Source organism: Lampetra fluviatilis, chromosome 81 (assembly GCF_964198595.1).
Source record: "Lampetra fluviatilis chromosome 81, kcLamFluv1.1, whole genome shotgun sequence".
Lineage (NCBI taxonomy): Eukaryota > Metazoa > Chordata > Hyperoartia > Petromyzontiformes > Petromyzontidae > Lampetra > Lampetra fluviatilis.
Window position 1 is genome coordinate 1,097,606 of NC_136355.1, and position 21,609 is coordinate 1,119,214.

The 21,609-nt window shown below is 45.6% G+C and overlaps 1 protein-coding gene across 5 annotated transcripts; it reads left to right on the forward strand.

The window, feature by feature from the left end:
* Nucleotides 1-3,842: 3,842 nt before the first annotated feature.
* On the forward strand, nt 3,843-21,379 carry LOC144953729 (uncharacterized). Of its 5 annotated transcripts, none has more exons than XM_078884305.1 (4): nt 3,843-3,863; nt 4,915-5,082; nt 6,366-6,481; nt 8,238-11,150. In XM_078884305.1, the coding sequence occupies exon 4, from the start codon at nt 8,312-8,314 to the stop codon at nt 9,617-9,619; it is 1,308 nt and encodes a 435-aa protein (XP_078740431.1). In that variant the 5' UTR covers nt 3,843-3,863; nt 4,915-5,082; nt 6,366-6,481; nt 8,238-8,311; the 3' UTR covers nt 9,620-11,150. The 5 variants fall into 5 exon arrangements, 3 of the variants coding, with proteins under 3 accessions (XP_078740431.1, XP_078740430.1, XP_078740432.1); XR_013640885.1 differs by lacking the exon at nt 8,238-11,150 and adding an exon at nt 18,617-21,379 and having other exon boundaries at nt 3,854-3,894; XR_013640886.1 differs by lacking the exon at nt 8,238-11,150 and adding an exon at nt 18,629-21,379 and having other exon boundaries at nt 3,854-3,894.
* Nucleotides 21,380-21,609: the final 230 nt, after the last annotated feature.

Below are 21,609 nucleotides of genomic sequence, written 5' to 3' on the forward strand. Positions count from 1 at the left end.
GGTTAGGCCCGTACGCTGAGAGGCGCTTACATCGACGTCCGCGCCGTTCAGCCTGGGGGGCTGACACGGAGCTGGGATCCCCCACGGGCCCCACCCCTCAGTGGGGGAGTGGATATATAAGGCGGTGAGCCGGAGGGCTCGGGGTTCAGTGTTCAGCCTTAACCAGTGAAGCAAGAAGACCTGCTAGATAGGCCCTGGGACTCCCATGGCTCGCTGTCCTTCTCAGGACCGACCAGGCCGAGCCAGTGGCGTGGCCCCGAGAGCTCAGAGCCGATGCTCTTGTAAGAGCCGGTCTGGGGACTCTCGGTGCCGTAATCCCAGCTTAACCAGGGCTGGGTTAGCTAGCCTCCCCTAGCCCGGTAGTGGAGGACCTAGGAGTAGGCTAGCTGTGTGATAGAGTGTTGATCTCCCAGTTATACGGGTGAAGGGGCCGATACCCCTTCAAGTGTTGTACATCTCGGCCTGTTATGTACTTTGTGCTTAATAAATAAGTGTGCCTCCAACTACGTCGTCCAAGTCTCCTGGAACCTACTACATCTGCACGCAAAATTATTATTGTAATGTTTGGCAACTTATTATTTCGATTTAAAGCTTTCGTGACTGCAGGGATTCGTCTTCTTGGTCCTTTCGGTAAAGTCACGTAGAAAGGAAATAATACAATAATAAAACATAATAAAATAAAAATTCTCACGACGTTTCAGCCACAACACAAGCAGCCATCATCAGGTGAAGAAACAGAGCTGTCGGAAAGACAGTGTCCCAATGAACACCGCCAAGCTTGGCAGCGTATATTTAAGCTGGGTCGGGGGGAGGAGAGCGCCTTGACAAATGATTTTACATATCAACTCCGGAATTAAGCATATTGATGGAAAATGCAGATATGGGATTAGTCACTCCTTGTGGATTGTGTAGGTGGTGGGGGGGGGGTTTCAAATTCATATTATGCTAGTGTATTATGTAGGATTAGTAGTGATAAAGGGAGGGAATTTTTAATCGTAAGAAACTGCAGCAGCCAAACCACCGCGTATCAAGATCGTGCATTGTGTGGGCAACAAAGAAGGAGGAGTTTCTAAAGAACTGCAAATACCCTACTACCATATAATACACCTGTGTGAAAAAACTAAATATAAACTACATCAATATAATCAATGTGCTCAATATACTCTCCAATAAGCTGAGCTATTAACATTAAGTAACTGGGTATACGCTACACAACAAAATTCAAGAACTATTCAACGATGGCAGCTATACAAAAAATAAAAAGAGACCCCACCAACAGCCTCGTCATCAAAACCAACAATCATTTCTGATTCAACCACATTAATTGATCAAACCAAACAGTTCTCGTTGAAACCTTCTGTGGTCAGGCCACCAAGATTATATGGCTTACCAAAAATACATAAAGAAGATACACCCTTTCGTCCAATTGTGTTACTATCAACTCCCCCACCTACAAACTGGTTCGTTTTTTGTCTGAAATCCTGCGGCCTTTCACTGGAAAAACCACCTCTGTGGTACTAAACTCTACCCACCTGGTATCGACAATCAAGGGTATTTCCCTGTCCCCAGACGACCTGCTTGTCAGTTTTGATGTGATTTTCTTATTCACCAAAGTTCCTGTACCTGACACCATCGCAATCATTGAAGACTTGGTTCATCAAGGACTGAATACTGAGGTACCCCCCTGGTGAGACACTGCATACTTCACCTGGAATGAAACTTTCTACAAACAAATTGAGGGCACCCCAATGGGCTCCCCCTATCTCCGGTTGTAGCCAACGTTTTCATGGAGAAATTTGAGACTGACGCCATCCAGACTGCCTCTCGACGCCCGACCTTATGGAAGAGGGGCGTGGATGACACTTTTGTCATCTGGCCACATGGCCGGCTTGCTCTAGAGTCTAGACCAATTCCTCGACCACATGAATTCCATACACCCAGCCATCAGATTCACCATGGAAGTCGAAAAAGATGGCAAGCTACCCTTTTTGGATGTCCTAATTAAAAGGAGACCTGATGGTTCAATGAGCCACTCTGTCTACAGGAAAGCTACCCATACGGATGCTTACCTAAAACCGAATTTCCACCACCATCCATCCCAGAAGAATTCCCTCATCAAGACTCTACACCATGAAGCCCAATAGATCTCCGACCAGGAACACATTGCCTGTGCACTCAAGCACGTACACCTAGCTCTCAAGGCTAATGGTTACTCCGACTACACAATCCGCAAAGCCATCACTCCAACCATGAAGAAGGATCCTCTTGAGGAGCCTTTCAAAACCATCAACTTACCCTACATTGCGGGGGTCACAAAAAAGACCTCCAAAATCCTGAACAAACACAAGATCCAGGTCCGATTCAACACAGTACATAAAATCCGTGATCTGGTACCTTCTGTAAAAGATGTGGTTCCAGACATACAGTACCTTGGCATCTACAAACTAGGTTGCCTCTGTGGTAGCAGTTACATTGGAGAAACGAAACGACATGTCTTGGACCGCATCCGTGAACATAAAGCAGACTTGAAACACGGTAGAACGAACACCTCAGCCATGGCAGACCATTGTTATAATTCAGTGGGCTCACATGACATTGACTTCTCCAAGACGGAGGCTCTTTGAAGGCCATCCGGCTACCATGAGAGATTCGTTTATGAGGCCATCCACATATATAAACACAAAGACCATTTCAACCGAGAAGATGGACTCTGGCTCAGCAATCATTGGAAGGACGTGATAAACCATTTCGGGTCTTAACTGATTGTGTTCACGTTTTCTCCTCACGAAATGGAATCTTTGCTCTGCTGCAAGTCTCCTGCTACCACTCTCCCATTGACATATTTCGTTGCTTCCTCTTGGTACCTTTCACGCGACGATCAATGAGATGGTGTATAGCAGATTGTATAATAATAAATAGTATAACAGTGTAATGTCTAATATAATGTATAAGGTAATATATAGTATCGTAATTGTATAGTGAATATACAGCAGTGTGGTATACAGTAAGGTGTGTAGAAAAGTAATATTACAATGTATAGTCTAAGGTGGTGTATAGTAACACAGTGTATAATTCAATGTTGGGTTTGTCTATGGCAGTGTATAGTACGGGGTATATCCGTGTGATGTAAGAAAAAAGTTTAGCTGGAGGCATATTATTGTGTTTTTTGCGACGTAGAAGTGTAATGTATGACTTACTGTTAGTAGCTGAGCTTATTGGAGAGTATATTGACTATATTGATTACATTGATGTATTTTATATTTTAGTTTTTATCGGTTCACTATATGGTAGTCATTATATAGTGTAGCGTATACCCAGTTACTTAATGTTAATAGCTCAGCTTATTGGAAAGTATATTAAGCACATTGATTATATTGATGTAAATTTCGATTTAAAGCTTTCGTTACTGCAGGGATTCATTTTCTTGGTTCTTTCGGTAAAGTCACGTAGAATGGAAACAATAAAATAAAACATAATAAAATAATATAAAGCTACCCATACGGATAATAAAATAATATAATATAAAATAATATAATAATCTATTTTATTATGTTTATTATTATTTTATTATTTCCATTCTATGTGACTTTACCGAAAGAACCAAGAAGATATATTGATGTAGTTTATATTTTAGTTTCTTCACACAGGTGTATTATATGGTAGTAGGGCGTTTGCAGTTCTTTAGAAACTCCTTCTTTGTTGCCCACACAATGCACGCGCTTGATACGCCCCGCCCTCTCCCCCCCCGCCCCTCCCCCCCCGCCCCTCTTCCCCCCATGCCACTCATCCCCCGCCACTCACACTGAGCCCGTCTCGCGCTCGATGACGTCACGAGATGACCCCTGAACCAGGAAGTGACGCTGGTGAGTCGTCTCCGTGGGTCTCTGAGCAGAGGTGTTGACATCGTAGTTGTTGTGGTGGTTGTGTTGTGGTGGTTGTGGTGGTGGTTGTGGTGGTCGTGGATGTGGTGGTTTTGTTGTGGTCGTAGTTGTGGTGGTTGTAGTAGTTGTGGTGGTTGTGGTGGTCGTAGTTGTCGTAGTTGTGGTGGTTATGTTGTGGTGGTCGTAGTTGTTGTGGTCGTGGTTGTGGTGGTGGTTGTGGTGGTCGTAGTTTTGGTGGTGGTTGTGGTGTTTGTAGTTGTGGTGGTCGTGGTTGTTGTGGTGGTTGTGGTGGTCGTAGTTGTGGTGGTCGTGGTTGTTGTGGTGGTTGTGGTGGTCGTAGTTTTTGTGGTAGTTGTGGTGGTTGTAGTTGTGGTGGTGGTTGCAGTTGTGGTGGTCGTAGTTGTGGTGGTTGTAGTTGTGGTGGTTGTAGTTGTTGTGGTCGTAGTTGTGGTGGTCGTTGTTGTGGTGGTTGTTGTGGTGGTGCTGGTTGTGGTGGTTGTGGTGGTTGTAGTGGTTGTAGTGGTTGTGGAGGTGGTGGTTGTGGTGGTCGTAGTTGTGATGGTTGTAGTTGCGGTCGTCGTAATTGTGGTCGTAATTGTTGTTTTGGTTGTGGTTTTAGTGCTCGTAGTTGTGGTGGTTGCTGCAGGGACGGATCAAGGTTCTTGTAGGCCATAAGTGATAACTTTCAACAGCTGCTACTGCTGCCCACGTTACTACCGCCCACGTTACTACCGCCGCTGCCTTCGATTTCGCCTAGATTGAAGCAGGCTGCTTTATGTGAGGAGCTCGCAAATCCTTGAAAGATCTGGACAGTCCCAACGGTGAACTCCTCCAACAGGCGAGGCTGCGTCGGCTGGGTCATGTGCCCCGTATGCCCAGCCACTGCATGCCCAAGCAGCTTTTGTTAAGTTATATACAGGAGCCTAAACGGGTGTGTCATGGGCTAAAGATGAGATATTATACAGGACGATGTGTGAGTGATGTGATACAGGAGGATGTGTAGCTGAGTGAATTTGCTCACGACTGGTACCAGGGGTGTCAAGATCGGCCTCTGGAGGAGGAGGCTCGTGAAGGACGCTACTGGACAGTTGGAGGCAGTCGCCCTCCAGCAACAACGGAGGGCAGAGGAGCGACGCTCTCTACATTTGAGAGGAGTGCCGGGTGGCTAAAAGACATCGAGCTGGCACAGTAGAGGACACAGGTGATGCATTTGCCAATAATCTCAGTCAACCCATTGTATCTGGGTCTGTCTTGTGACCAGCCAGCATGCATTCAACAATTCACATGGCCTTAAAGTGCACAGTGCCTGGCACAAGCACGTGGTGATGTCACAACAGTGTCAAATAGGTTATTGGTGTGTGTATGTGTTTATATATATTGTGTGTCATATGTATGTATAGCTACTGGGTGTACTGCATGTGATCGATGTCCAGGTGCAGTCGAGGGATGGCTCCTTATTGGTCATCAACCATGTTAGGGGCCGTCCATAAATGACGTCACGCGATTTTGGCCGATTTTTTACCCCCCTCCCCCCCCTTGTCACATGGCGTCACAAAAAGTCAGACCCCCCTCAAATATGACGTCACGAAGCTCTGCCCCCCCCCCCCCAAAACAATATTTCCATTTTGAAAAAAAACATGCTTCAAATCACTTTAAACTATTGTCACTGTAGTGCGTATTTAATGTGGAGCTGCACTCTGATGTAGGATAAATACGTATTAAAAAGGAACCGTTGGAGAGCTGAAATTTAGCATAAAATTCACTTGAAAATATTCAACGCGTAACTAAAACTGCAAATGTTCAGAATATTATATTGAAATTATATTATAATTATAAAATATTAAAAGTAATTATAAGTATAAAAAAATACTTGAAACTTTGTAGTAGAACGAAGCAAAATGGAGAGTACAATTATAACAATCACATATTCATTCCACAGAATGAAATGCCCTGGTAGAATCATTACAAATAATTTTTTTAATAACAATCATTTTAAATTTTTACAAAATTTATGCTTCTCCATTCTACCATGAAGAAGCAAAATGCTCCTTCATGGAATAAATAAAAGGTGAGCTTAGTACATTTAAATAATCAAATAGTTATACTGGTAGGAACGAAGTGAACCAGCCTACAATAGATTATATCGTCCGTCCGTCCTTCCGTCCGATGTCTGATTAGGTGTAGCAACATCGCCCCCTACTGCAAACACTTGGCATGACCCTACAAAAACCTTTAGACTCAGTGAGGCTTTCCTGGCTAAACAAGTGTAATAATAGATTATCTTTATATTCTTTGCTTATTTGTTCCTACCAGCCCACCCCGCAGGGACCTGTTAATGAAAATTAATCAAAATTAGTGTTATAACAATTCGCTTGTTTATATTTATTTAAAGTTGCGCATTTTGACGTCGCATCACATTTCTCAAACCCCCCCCTCCCCCCGTCACACATCGTCACAAATGTCTGACCCTACTCCCCCCCCTAGGTGTGTGATGTCATCTATGGACGGCCCCTTATGTTTGCTGATGATCTGGTGATTGCTGCTCACTCAGAGGAGGAGTTGGAGGCGCCGCTGCTGAACCTGGAGTGTGTCACAAAGAGGTGGGGTCTTACTATCAGCCCCACCAAAACTAAGCACCTGCCTGGGTATTTTGTGTCATCAAAGACTCTACCCCCTCAGCACCCTATTGGTGGTGTAGCAGTTGATGAGATGTTGGAGAGTTTCCCATACCTGGGCAGTGTGCTTATGTCCAGCACCGGTTTGACAGCAGAGGTCTCACTCTGAATCAGTCGGACAGCATTTTCATTTAAGCGACTGCCTAATTCTGCATGGCAGCTACCTCGCCTGTCACTCCACACGAAGCTTCAGGTCTTCTCGGATACAGTCATGCCCTCCCTTGCAAAATGTGGAGCCCCCTCTAACTGAACATCTGCACCAGTTTGTAATATTCAGGCTAGCCTGTCTACGATCCATCCTGGGTTTAACCACACTGGTTTGTGTAAGTTCAGGGATCATTGCAAGATCTGGACAAAGTCCCATCAGTGGTGCCACAATGGTGAGATGTTAACTACATCACCTGGTATACAGGACTTCATCGGTTCAATCCGGACCCTGACATTTAGAAAATACTTTTAGAATATTTGGCTGCTAAAAATGTCCACGTGATGATAAGCCACTTCGTTGAGCTATCATTTGTGGCCAGGTCATTTCTGAAAAAGAGATCTATTGCTCAGTGCACTTTACCTGGTGTGATAAAAATATTTAATGGTTTTAAAAAAAATCTGTGAGCTCTCCTGGCAAGTGAGTGCATTAGCTGGGTTATGTCGCCCGCATTCCCAGCCACCGCATGCCTAAGTGTCTGTTCGGCTGGGTGTTTCATTTAGTTTAGTTTCATTTATTAGGTATAACCCTGTGAGCTATGGGTGCAACCGCAACAAAACAAAAACATGAACAAGAAACATCTAAAAGTGACTACATGCAACAGAAAAATCCTGGAAAAAAGAGCAAAGTCTTCAAGAAAAAACACTGTATTTCAACGCTGTGTGCAAAAATCCCGGTGGGATGCAAGTCAAACAATTTAGATTAAAGTTATCAGCCTAACTCTGTGCTACAACAAACAAACATGGCTAAACCAAAACGTTTTCAAAATCACCAAAATAAAGCTATAAAAACAATGTAACAGTGATCATAGGAACTGAATCAAATTTAACAATAAACGATATACATAACATGTACGACCAAACTTTGCAGCCATAGTTTGCTGCATGAGTCACTCCATAACAGCAGGAGTATCAGTAGCAGAATCAAAATCAATACACCTTTACAGATCAGCACACTATAATCAAAACTCAAGATCATACTTTGTTGCGGTTATCCGGAATGATACATTTGATTTCAGGCCATTCTGAATAGCAGTGGCAGCTAGGGGTGTACATCTCCTCTAGAGCAGTTTTGAGTGAAGATCTCACAGGCAAGTTGCAATTTATTGGCGATAGCATTCCAGACCCTGGGGGCATCAATAGAAAAGGCCCTTCCTCCAGTATTTGTACGGCAATAAGGAATGTGAAGCTGGTAAATGAGCAAAGACCTTAGGTCATATTTGTTCTTCGAAACTGAGGAGATCCAGCAGATAGTCCGCTGATTTTTTTTGTAAGTACATCGTGAATAATACTACGTGTGCGTGTATATTCTGTGTATATTTTGTGTAAGGTGTGCATCTCATGTCCCCTGGGTGTACTGTGTGTCAGTATGTAACGCATGTGTATATTGTGTAAGGTGTAGATGTGTATAATGTGGAGGTGTTCTATAATGTGTATCATGTATATTGGTTATATATATTTTGTGTGTAATGTGTAGGTTGAATGACATGAAGCAGAGACTCAAGACAGCCCAGTGGTAGAAGGAATCAATGCGAGCAGTGTCCATACGACATGAGCCACACTGGACACATTAATTTCAACGACAAATTACACATGGCCAAGAAGACCTTCAAGTGTACTATATGCGAGAAGGTATTTCGACGTTCACCACTACTTAGAACTCACCAGAGACAACACACAGGAGAGAAGCCCTTTAAGTGCACTGTCTGTGGTAAAGCGTTTCCACAGTCAGGATCTCTTAACGCTCACCAGAAAACACACACAGGCGAAAAACCCTTCAAATGCACTGTGTGTGGAAAGGCATTTGGAACTTCAGGAATTTTGTTTCAACATCAGAAAACACACTCAAGTGATAAGCCCTTCAAGTGCACTTTGTGTGAGAAGACATTTAGACAGTCATCACATCTCCAAATTCACCAGATAACACACACTGGCGAGAAGCCCTTCAAGTGCACTGTTTGTGGTAAAGCGTTTACACAGTCAGGATCTCTTAACATTCACCAGAGACAACACACAGGCGAGAAGCCCTTCAAGTGCACTGTGTGTGGTAAAGCATTTACACGCTCAAGATGTCTTACCATTCACCAGAGACAACACACAGGCGAGAAGCCCTTCAAGTGCACTTTGTGTGAGAAGACATTTAGACAGTTATCACATCTCCAATTTCACCAGAGAAAACACACAGGCGAGAAGCCCTTCAAGTGCACTGTGTGTGGTAAAGCATTTACACGCTCAAGATGTCTTACCATTCACCAGAGACAACACACAGGCGAGAAGCCCTTCAAGTGCACTTTGTGTGAGAAGACATTTAGACAGTTATCACATCTCCAATTTCACCAGATAACACACACTGGCGAGAGGCCCTTCAAGTGCACTGTGTGTGGTAAAGCGTTTACAAGGTCAGGATATCTTAACATTCACCAGAGAAAACACACAGATGAGAAGCCCTTCAAGTGCACTGTGTGTGGGAAGTTATTCACACGGTTAGTCAACCGAAATAGGCATGAGAAGATCCATGTGGAGAAGGAGGTGGAATCGACCCCATCTCGCATTCAACAAGATCCAAAAGACAACCCGAGTTTAGCAACGTGGCCATCAGTGAAGGTTGAATGGGAAGAAGTGAAGGGGGAATGTGAAGAGGTGAAGGTGGAATGTGAAAATGTGAAGATGGAATGTGAAGAAGTGAAGGTGGAATGTGAAGATGAAGACTCAACTCCAGGCCCCGACCTCCAGGTGAATGGAGGCAGCGTCAAGCAGGAGGAGCATTCGGACTCTGAGGGAGGGCGAGGCGACCCACAGGAGGTTGTGGATGTGGAGGTGTGGGTGGAGTTTTTGGCGGAGGGATCATGCAGTGGTTAGTGTGCTGTCTTACGAGCGCGGGAACCCGAGTTTGATTCCCGTTCACGGTCGACATCGGTGACAATTATCTGAATTGGTCCTGGGCCTCCCCAAGGTCAACTCAGCCTCAAATGAGTACCTGGTGTGGTGCCTAAACACCACTGGGAAGATAAAGGCGGACGGGCATGGTGCTGACCACCCACCCCCTCGTGTACCGTGCCGGCCTTCATCGGTGCTCGCTGCCACACTTGTCTTTAAAGTCTGTTCAGGCTCTCAAGGGGCAAATTTAACTTCAAAGTTTTTGGACAAAGCAGAGTAAGAGGGCCCAGCACGTTTGAAGTGGGGTCTGGAAAGGTCTGAAAGAATTCCCAATGAGGTCACCTTATTTACAGGCATCTCATTACAACAATACGTGCAGCTTTTGGCGTCATCCACTCAGAGGTTACCTTTCATTTAACGTAGCTACCCCAAAGCCTTGGGAACCACCTAAGAAGTTTCGTCTCTTGGAATCTCCATCCGGTCATCTTCTGTCCTCATTCAAACTGACTCTCTTTTAAAATCACCAACGTTTAAGTGTGAATGCTATTTTACATCATAATTACTATTATTACATATCTTTGTTTTATCTGTAATTGGGTGGAATGCTTTGATGTTACTTACTGGCCCGAGTCGCCCTTAAAACAAATCTCTTCTCAATGGGGTTTGCTCGGAAAATATACTTCTGGTTCTTCGGATTCTGTAAATCTGATGGCATTGAAAACATTATTTAGCATTATGAACGAATGATTACCCATCAACCGATTGTGAGTCTCGATGTAACAAGTTGCGTGTATCGGGGTCACGTATAGAATATGGGATGTCTGGACAGATCGATTGCGTGGTATGAATGAGCAATGCCCTTGTATTCATGTGACTGCAGATGTTTGTGCAACACGAGCTCTCAAGACTCTGATATTGACCTGTGTTTGAGTTGTACGCCTTCTGGTGTCATCTGGTCCAACACCAATGGGGACTAGGCTCTAAAGAAAGCCGTCTCGGGTGTGGACCAATCAACTTCAAGGACAGTGCATATTATTATCATTATCAGAGTTGCTTCTTTTTGTTTGCTTTTTTGAATTCTTGTGTTGTGGTTATTGCAAACATGACGCCTTGAATAAAGGTGTCAGTTTTGTACCAGTTTAAAAGGGTAAAAACCTACTACTATATTTTGCCACTGGTAAAAGAGATCTCATAGTGTAAATGCTTACCCCAAGCTCTCAAGACTCTGATATTGCACTGTGTTTGAGTTGTACGCCTTCTGGTGTCATCTGGTCCAACACCAATGGGGACTAGGCTCTAAAGAAAGCCGTCTCGGGTGTGGACCAATCAACTTCAAGGACAGTGCATATTATTATCATTATCAGAGTTGCTTCTTTTTGTAAAGTCACGTAGAAGGGAAGTAATAAAATAATAAAAATAAAACATAATAAAACAATTCTCACGACGTTTCGGCCACAACGCAAGTAGCCGTCCTCAGTCGAAGAATGAAACACCACCAAGCTTGGAGCATATATTTAAGCTGGGTTAGAGGGGGGGAGGTGGGAAGAAGAGCGCCTAGACAAAATAATTTGCATATCAAGAGGAATTCAGCATATGGAAAATGCGTAGGAGGTGGGCGGGGGGGGGGTTCCAAATCAATACTATGCCCGTGCATTATGCAGGATTAGCAGCATCAAAGGGGGGGGGGGGTAGCATTAACAAAGGAAAGGAATGTTAATAGTATGTAGCTGCAGTTACTAAACAACCACGTAAAAACTAAAGTATAAACTACATAGCATCATCAGTATACTTACTATACTCTACAATAAGCTGAGTTACTAACAGTAAGTAATACATAAAAAATTCTACGTAAAAAATTATATAATATGCTTCCATCTAAACTTTATTCTCTTACATCACACGCGTCTATACCGTACTATATACTGCCATAGACAAACCCAACATTAAATTACACTATGTATTATTCTACCCACCCTAATGTGTATCGAAATGGTTTATTACGTCCTTCCAGTGATTGCTCAGCCAGAATCCATCTTCTCGGTTAAAATTGTCTCTGTGTTTGTATATGTGGATCGCCTCATGAACGAATCTCTCATGATAGTGTAATTTAATGTTGTGTTTGTCTATGGCAGTATATAGTACGGTATAGACGCGTGTGATGTAAGAGAATAAAGTTTAGATGGAAGCATATTATATAATTTTTTACAACGTAGAATTTTTTTATGTATTACTTACTCTTAGTAACTCAGCTTATTGTAGAGTATAGTAAGTATACTGATGATGCTATGTAGTTTATACTTTAGTTTGTTATGCAGTTTATACTTTAGTTTTTACGTGGTTGTTTAGTAACTGCAGCTACATACTATTAACATTCCTTTCCTTTGTTAATGCTACCCCCCCCCCCCCTTTGATGCTGCTAATCCTGCATAATGCACGGGCATAGTATTGATTTGGAACCCCCCCCCCCCGCCCACCTCCTACGCATTTTCCATATGCTGAATTCCTCTTGATATGCAAATTATTTTGTCTAGGCGCTCTTCTTCCCACCTCCCCCCCTCTAACCCAGCTTAAATATACGCTCCAAGCTTGGTGGTGTTTCATTCTTCGCCTGAGGACGGCTACTTGCGTTGTGGCCGAAACGTCGTGAGAATTGTTTTATTGTTTTATTTTTTATTATTTTATTACTTCCCTTCTACGTGACTTTACCGAAAGAACCAAGAAGATGAATCCCTGCAGTCACGAAAGCTTTAAATCGAAATAGCTTTTTTTTTTTTTGCTTTTTTGACTACTTGTGTTGTGGTTATTGCAAACATGATGCCTTGAATAAAGGTGTCAGTTTTGTACCAGTTTAAAAGGGTAAAAACCTACTACTATATTTTGCCACTGGTAAAAGAGATCTCATAGTGTAAATGCTTACCCCGAGCTCTCAAGACTCTGACATTGCACTGTGTTTGAGTTGTACGCCTTCTGGTGTCATCTGGTCCAACACCAATGGGGACTAGGCTCTAAAGAAAGCCGTCTCGGGTGTGGACCAATCAACTTCAAGGACAGTGCATATTATTATCATTATCAGAGTTGCTTCTTTTTGTTTGCTTTTTTGACTACTTGTGTTGTGGTTATTGCAAACATGATGCCTTGAATAAAGGTGTCAGTTTTGTACCAGTTTAAAAGGGTAAAAACCTACTACTATATTTTGCCACTGGTAAAAGAGATCTCATAGTGTAAATGCTTACCCCAAGCTCTCAAGACTCTGATATTGCACTGTGTTTGAGTTGTACGCCTTCTGGTGTCATCTGGTCCAACACCAATGGGGACTAGGCTCTAAAGAAAGCCGTCTCGGGTGTGGACCAATCAACTTCAAGGACAGTGCATATTATTATCATTATCAGAGTTGCTTCTTTTTGTAAAGTCACGTAGAAGGGAAGTAATAAAATAATAAAAATAAAACATAATAAAACAATTCTCACGACGTTTCGGCCACAACGCAAGTAGCCGTCCTCAGTCGAAGAATGAAACACCACCAAGCTTGGAGCATATATTTAAGCTGGGTTAGAGGGGGGGAGGTGGGAAGAAGAGCGCCTAGACAAAATAATTTGCATATCAAGAGGAATTCAGCATATGGAAAATGCGTAGGAGGTGGGCGGGGGGGGGGGTTCCAAATCAATACTATGCCCGTGCATTATGCAGGATTAGCAGCATCAAAGGGGGGGGGGGGGTAGCATTAACAAAGGAAAGGAATGTTAATAGTATGTAGCTGCAGTTACTAAACAACCACGTAAAAACTAAAGTATAAACTACATAGCATCATCAGTATACTTACTATACTCTACAATAAGCTGAGTTACTAACAGTAAGTAATACATAAAAAATTCTACGTAAAAAATTATATAATATGCTTCCATCTAAACTTTATTCTCTTACATCACACGCGTCTATACCGTACTATATACTGCCATAGACAAACCCAACATTAAATTACACTATGTATTATTCTACCCACCCTAATGTGTATCGAAATGGTTTATTACGTCCTTCCAGTGATTGCTCAGCCAGAATCCATCTTCTCGGTTAAAATTGTCTCTGTGTTTGTATATGTGGATCGCCTCATGAACGAATCTCTCATGATAGTGTAATTTAATGTTGTGTTTGTCTATGGCAGTATATAGTACGGTATAGACGCGTGTGATGTAAGAGAATAAAGTTTAGATGGAAGCATATTATATAATTTTTTACAACGTAGAATTTTTTTATGTATTACTTACTCTTAGTAACTCAGCTTATTGTAGAGTATAGTAAGTATACTGATGATGCTATGTAGTTTATACTTTAGTTTGTTATGCAGTTTATACTTTAGTTTTTACGTGGTTGTTTAGTAACTGCAGCTACATACTATTAACATTCCTTTCCTTTGTTAATGCTACCCCCCCCCCCCCTTTGATGCTGCTAATCCTGCATAATGCACGGGCATAGTATTGATTTGGAACCCCCCCCCCCCGCCCACCTCCTACGCATTTTCCATATGCTGAATTCCTCTTGATATGCAAATTATTTTGTCTAGGCGCTCTTCTTCCCACCTCCCCCCCTCTAACCCAGCTTAAATATACGCTCCAAGCTTGGTGGTGTTTCATTCTTCGCCTGAGGACGGCTACTTGCGTTGTGGCCGAAACGTCGTGAGAATTGTTTTATTGTTTTATTTTTTATTATTTTATTACTTCCCTTCTACGTGACTTTACCGAAAGAACCAAGAAGATGAATCCCTGCAGTCACGAAAGCTTTAAATCGAAATAGCTTTTTTTTTTTTTGCTTTTTTGACTACTTGTGTTGTGGTTATTGCAAACATGATGCCTTGAATAAAGGTGTCAGTTTTGTACCAGTTTAAAAGGGTAAAAACCTACTACTATATTTTGCCACTGGTAAAAGAGATCTCATAGTGTAAATGCTTACCCCGAGCTCTCAAGACTCTGACATTGCACTGTGTTTGAGTTGTACGCCTTCTGGTGTCATCTGGTCCAACACCAATGGGGACTAGGCTCTAAAGAAAGCCGTCTCGGGTGTGGACCAATCAACTTCAAGGACAGTGCATATTATTATCATTATCAGAGTTGCTTCTTTTTGTTTGCTTTTTTGACTACTTGTGTTGTGGTTATTGCAAACATGATGCCTTGAATAAAGGTGTCAGTTTTGTACCAGTTTAAAAGGGTAAAAACCTACTACTATATTTTGCCACTGGTAAAAGAGATCTCATAGTGTAAATGCTTACCCCGAGCTCTCAAGACTCTGACATTGCACTGTGTTTGAGTTGTACGCCTTCTGGTGTCATCTGGTCCAACACCAATGGGGACTAGGCTCTAAAGAAAGCCGTCTCGGGTGTGGACCAATCAACTTCAAGGACAGTGCATATTATTATCATTATCAGAGTTGCTTCTTTTTGTTTGCTTTTTTGACTACTTGTGTTGTGGTTATTGCAAACATGATGCCTTGAATTTCGATCTGAAGCTTTCGTGACTGCAGGGATTCATCTTCTTGGTTCTTTCGGTAAAGTCACGTAGAAGGGAAGTAATAAAATAATAAAAATAAAACATAATAAAACAATTCTCACGACGTTTCGTCTTCAGCTGAAAACGGCTGCTTGCGTTGTAGCCGAAACGTCGTGAGAATTGTTTTATTATGTTTTATTTTTATTATTTTATTACTTCCCTTCTACGTGACTTTACCGAAAGAACCAAGAAGATTATCAGAGTTACTTCTTTTTGTTTGCTTTTTTGACTACTTGTGTTGTGGTTATTGTAAACATGATGCCTTGAATAAAGGTGTCAGTTTTGTACCAGTTTAAAAGGGTAAAAACCTACTACAGTAATGAATACATATTTTCTGTTCAATTACTTTGCATTATATATGTTTCATGTACTTTTGTTGTAACTGACTAAATGAAAGCGTGGGGCGCGCGTACTATTTTTGAGCAAATGTGTATTCACAATGGAAGTAAATGTTCATATCTTGTTAATATGTTGTAATTTGAATATTTCGATTTAAAGCTTTCGTGACTGCAGGGTTTCATATTCTTGGTTCTTCTGGTAAAGTCACGTAGAAGGGAAATAATAAAATAATACAAATTAAACATTAAATTCTCACGACGTTAAGGCCACAACGCAAGCAGCCGTCCTCAGGTGAAGAACAGAGCTGTTGGAAAGACAGCGTCCTAATGAACACTGCTTAGCTTGGCAGTGTATTTTAAGCTGGGTGGGAGGAGCAGAGCACCTTGACAAAGGAGTTTACATATCAACAGGAATTTAGCATGTTGATGACATGCAGATATGGGGTTAGTCACTCTTTGTGGAATGTGTAGGCGGTGGGGGGGTCTCAGTCATATTATGCGAGTGTATTATGTAGGACTAGCGGTAAGTACCCGGCGTTGCTTGGGCGAAACAGACAGAAACACACATCGACTTAAAGACATCGACCCACACACATAGAAACACATCGACTTAGACGCACACACACATGGTTAAACCCAGGATGGATCGTAGGCAGGCCAGCCTAAATGTTTCTTATCGGCGAAGATGTTCCATTAGGGGGGTCCAAGATTCGCAAGCGTAGAGAAGGGAGGGAATGAACGTGGCCGAAAAGACCTGGAGCTTCGTGCGGAGTGAGAGAGCAGGTAGCTCCACACAGTGTTACGCAGCCGATGAAAATATAATGCCGCACGACTTATTCGGAGTGAGACCTCTGCTGTGAAACCGGAGCCGGTCATGAGCACACTGGGTAGGTATGGGAAACTCTCCACTCTCTGCACAACTGCCCAATCACCAATTGTGAGTTGTGGGGGTGGATTGTACGATGGTACAAAATACCCAGGCAGGTGCTTAGGTTTGGTGGGGCTGGTGGTAAGGCCCCACCTCTTAGTGGCAAGCTCCAGGTTCAGCAGCAGCGCGTCCAACTCGTCCTTTGAGTGAGCATCAATTAGCAGATCATGGGCATACATAACGTGCTTGACCAATAGGGAGCCATCCCTTGACCACAGCCGGGCATAGATCAGCCTCCCATTGTATCTGTACCAGATGGGAATTCTTCCGGTACAGCCATTGAAGGCTTGACGAACTTCGTGGTCCAAATATATGTAAAATAATGTGGGAGGCAGAGGACATCCCGGTCGCACCCCAAGGTATAGAGGGAATGGCTCTGACTCACGACCACGTAGTTTAAAGCCGGTCCGCTCACCATCATGAAGGTCCGTAAAGATCGTGGGCAGTGGGTCAGGGACTCTGAAAGCACGAATAACAACCCAGAGCCAGGCCTACTGATGGTATCATAGGCCTTGACCAGGTGAATAAAGTACACAACATGGACTAACACGCACACATGGACCTACAGACACGCAAATAAATGTACTTACACTGACTAACATGGAGGCATGCACACACAGCGACTTTAGACACACCCACATGGAGTTACACAGACACATCGACTCACACACAAACACATCGACTTATACACACAGACATGGACTCGCACACACATAGACATCCACTTTAGATACACATGGAGTTACACACACATCAATGTACACACAGACATACGTGACCTCACACACATTGACGCAAACAACAACCGCCATTCGCCACTAAGTGGCGGTGACGTCACCACGACTCTTGTGCCAGGCCATGTGCACCTTGAGGCCACGTGAAGTGTCGAACGCCCGCTGGCAAGAGGTCACGGGGCAGACCCAGGTGCCACGGGTCGACTGACTGAGATGACCGAGATGATTGGCTGATGCACCACCTGTGCCCCCTACTGTGCCAAATTGCTGTGCTTTAGCCATCCGGTGCTCCGCTCGTTGTGAGCCTCGCTCCTCCGCCCTCCGTTGTTGCTGGAGGGCGACTGCCTCTAACTGCCCAGTAGCGTCCTTCACGAGCCTCCTCCACAGAGGCCGATCTTGACACCGCTGGTACCAGTCATCGGCAAGTCCACTCAGCTCCACGTCCTCCTGTACCACATCACTCCATCTCTTCTCTAGCCCGTGCCGCGCCTGTTTAGCCCCCTCGATCCGGCCGAACAAAAGCTGTTTCGGCATGCGGGCTACATGACCCAGCCAACGCAGCCTTGCCTGCCGGAGGAGCTCACCGATGGGACTTTGCCCAGATCTTTCAAGGATTTGTGAGCTCACACAATCCAGCCTGGTTAAACCCAGGATGGATCGTAGGCAGGCCAGCCTAAATGTTTCCAACCGGCGAAGATGCTCCATTATGGGGGTCCACGTTTCACAAGCGTAGAGAAGGGAGGGAATGACTGGCCGAGAAGACTTGAAGCTTCGTGCAGAGCGACAGACTAGGTAGCTTCCACACAGCGTTACGCAACCGATGAAAATATATTGCCGCTCGACTGATTCGGAGTGAGACCTCTGCTGTTAAACTGGAGCCGGTCATAAGCGCACTGCCCAGGTATGGGAAACTCTCCATTCTCTTCTTCTTCTTTTATGCCTGATGATGATTGCTTGTGTTGCAATCGAAACGTCGCTATTATTTTAATTTATTATTTTATCTTTAGACGTGACTTAACCGAAAGAAACAAAGAATAATTCCTGCAGTCACGAAAGCTCCAAAATTAAGATTGAACCACTTCTACGGGGAAGTTTTAAGCTTATCCTTTTCTCTCTCTGGCTATGTGTTCTCTCTGCCTTTGTCCTCTCTTTAGAATTTTCACACTTAAAATTCTAACTTAGCAATCTTTGGGATACGTAATCAACCAGGCTATGCGTTAATTGTGTGTTAACCGACTCTCTGTGTTGTATTACATCACATTTCGATATTTTGCTAGGTTATTTAATTTTCGTGTGCCTTTCTCCTAGTTTTCAAGCTTGCGTGCCCGTGCCACGTCGTCATCTTGTTTGCAGCAACGGTACGTTGCCGTACACTCATTGATGTGCTGGTTTTCTCTGCCCCCTCCCTCTCTCCGTCCCCGCCCCCCCTCTCTATGTTTAAGGGACCGTCACAGGGTCGGCCCCTCTCTTTGTGCCGATGTGTGTCCTCTCTCTGTGTGCCGTTGTGATGTCTGTCTGCTTGTATGTCTGTCTATAGTTTTCTAGTTAGATTTTTGTTACTATTTCTTTTATGCCTGATGATGATTGCTTGTGTTGCAATCGAAACGTCGCTATTATTTTAATTTATTATTTTATCTTTAGACGTGACTTAACCGAAAGAAACAAAGAATAATTCCTGCAGTCACGAAAGCTCCAAAATTAAGATCTCCATTCTCTCCACTCCTGCCCCATCACCGATTTGGAGTTGTGGGGGTGGAGTGTCCGATGGTACAAAATACCCAGGCAGGTGCTTAGGTTTGGTGGGGCTGATGGTAAGGCCCCACCTCTTAGTGGCACGCTCCAGTCTCAGCAGCAGCGTCTCCAACTCCTCCTCTGAATGAGCAGCTATTACCAAATCATCGGCATACATAACGTGGTTGACCAATAGAGAGCCATCCCTTGATCGCACCCGGGCATCGATCAGCCTCCCATTATATCTGTGTAATAAAAGACTCTTCAACAGTGTAGATCTCCGTTGTCCTTTATTCGGGTTTTTGTCTCTCTCTCGCCCCTAAGGCGTCCTCGCTCAGACCCGCACCTCCTCCACCGTACACCCTGCAGCCACACTGCTGCTCCGCTCAGCAGCTACACCGCTGCTCCGTCTGCAGCCACACCGCTGCTCCGCTCTGCAGCCACACTGCTGCTCTGTGTGCCCCGCACACTCTGCCAGCTCTTCACGCCCGGCTGGCTTCCCACACTCCATTAGCTCTGCTGTGCCCCACGTACACCGCTGGCCGATGGTGCCGTGGCCTTCCACCACGTGGCAATCGCGCCACCCTCTAGCCACTGCCCAGCGTGGCCTCCTCCTGTTTCCACTCCTTCTCAACTCCCAGATCCCTTCCGGTTCGCCCGCCGCTGTTGGAGGCCCGTCAACACCAAAGTCCCGTTCCCCAGAGAGACCCGTCGCCGGGGTCTCCCGCAATCGCGTCCGTGGTGGGGTTGGAGGGGCAGCGGGGTCAAGTGTCCCCGTCGCCGTGGTAGGCCCACCCGGAGCAGGATTGGCTGCATCCGTCAGTGTCACGGCCGGTTCGTCTGTCCTGGATGATCCTGCCGCGTCGCGTCCATGGTCGAGGCCTCCTGCTGGGGCGGCCGCGGAATGCGAGCCCAACAACCTCTGGCGAAGTGGCCTTTATGGCCGCAGCGGAAACACGCCAAGTCGGTTCGCCGTGCAGCACCTCAGGACCCCTGTCGTCCCGAACGTAGACAGCCTTCTTCAGGTCCCATCCTGTCGCACCGCCTTCGACCGAGGGGCCCCCCGTCCACGCTGACACCTGTTTCCACCGTCGAAGGTTAAATTGGGCATCCAGGCACTTAGCAGCCGCACGGGACGTTAACTTATCGTGCCCGCACACCGGCATGGGGATGCCCAAGTCCCTGGATAACTCCAACATCTTCCCCAATATCAGGGGTCCCAACAAATCGGGCTCCATCTCCGGATACGCGGTCATAGCCAGCTCCATCACGGCACCCTGGAATGCCACCGGCGATTCTTCAGGTGCCCGTTGTCGCTGCACGAACCTAGGATGAGCATCGTCCGGGGGTTCATACGCCTCCGCCATTTCTTCGAACACCCCCTGTAGCGTCCTCTTCTTTTCGGCCTTGATGGAGCGGAAGAACCTGACGGGCTCGTCGTCAAGAAGTGTTGGCAGAACCTCCAATGCTTCCGCGTCCGTCCATTTCGCGGATCGTACAGCCGCTTGAAAACGGCAAGCGAATGCGCTCCAATCTCCGCCGATGGAGAACTCTTTCACAGTTGTTAGACGATGGCTGCAGGTCCCTGCTCCGCCGTCTTCCGTCGATGATGATTCGAGCGGCAGCGACAAGATGGCGTCACTCCGCAACGTGTTCAAAATTGCGGCTCCCCGCGGTGGAGGACGCAAGATGGCGGCTTCCCGCCGTTCCTCCCCAGCCACGCCCAAGATGGCGGTTTCGTGCCGTGTGTCGGAGAGGGCCGACTGCGTCGGCAAGGCCCCAGTCGGATGGTCCCCACTTGGCCTCCCCGAACTCGTCGTGGGCGTCACAAGGGTGTATAACTGCGTTAAAACAGCCTTCAGCGACTCAAGTTGGGCCGCCGCGTGTCGCCATCCTCCGTCGGCGTCCACCAACGCGGACGGACCTGCTGAGCCGGCAACGTCCTGCACCCCCGGCGCGTCGCTCGTCCCTGTGTCGCCTCCTCCCTCCATCGTCGGTAGCGCCACCACCGGAGGAAGATCGTCGTCAGAAGATGGTGCAGAAGACGGTGCAGGGACGTTCTTTCTTCTGAGCTGTTTTGACATGCCGTTTCACTTCCGACACTAATGTAATAAAAGACTCTTCAACAGTGTAGATCTCCGTTGTCCTTTATTCGGGTTCTTGTCTCTCTCTCTCGCCCCTACGGCGTCCTCGCTCAGACCCGCACCTCCTCCACCGTACACCCTGCAGCCACACTGCTGCTCCGCTCCGCAGCTACACCGCTGCTCCGTCTGCAGCCACACCGCTGCTCCGCTCTGCATCCACACTGCTGCTCTGTGTGCCCCGCACACTCTGCCAGCTCTTCACGCCCGGCTGGCTTCCCACACTCCACTAGCTCTGCTGTGCCCCACGTACACCGCTGGCCGACGGTGCCGTGGCCTTCCACCACGTGGCAATCGCGCCACCCTCTCGCCACTGCCCAGCGTGGCCTCCTCCTGTTTCCACTCCTTCTCAACTCCCAGATCACTTCCGGTTCTCCCCCTAAATCCTCTCCCTCACGAACTACGTGGTCAAAATAGATGTTAAATAATGTGGGAGCCAGAGGACATCCCTGTCGCACCCCAAGGTGTACAGGGAAATGCTCTGACTCCCGGCCACGTAGTTTAACCCGGGCCCGCTCACCTTAATGAGGGTCCTTAATGATCGTGAGCAGAGGGTTAGGGAC

Bases quoted from the DNA above. Each gene is read 5' to 3' on its own strand.
- LOC144953729 (XM_078884305.1), top strand. From the start codon at position 8,312: ATGAGCCACACTGGACACATTAATTTCAACGACAAATTACACATGGCC.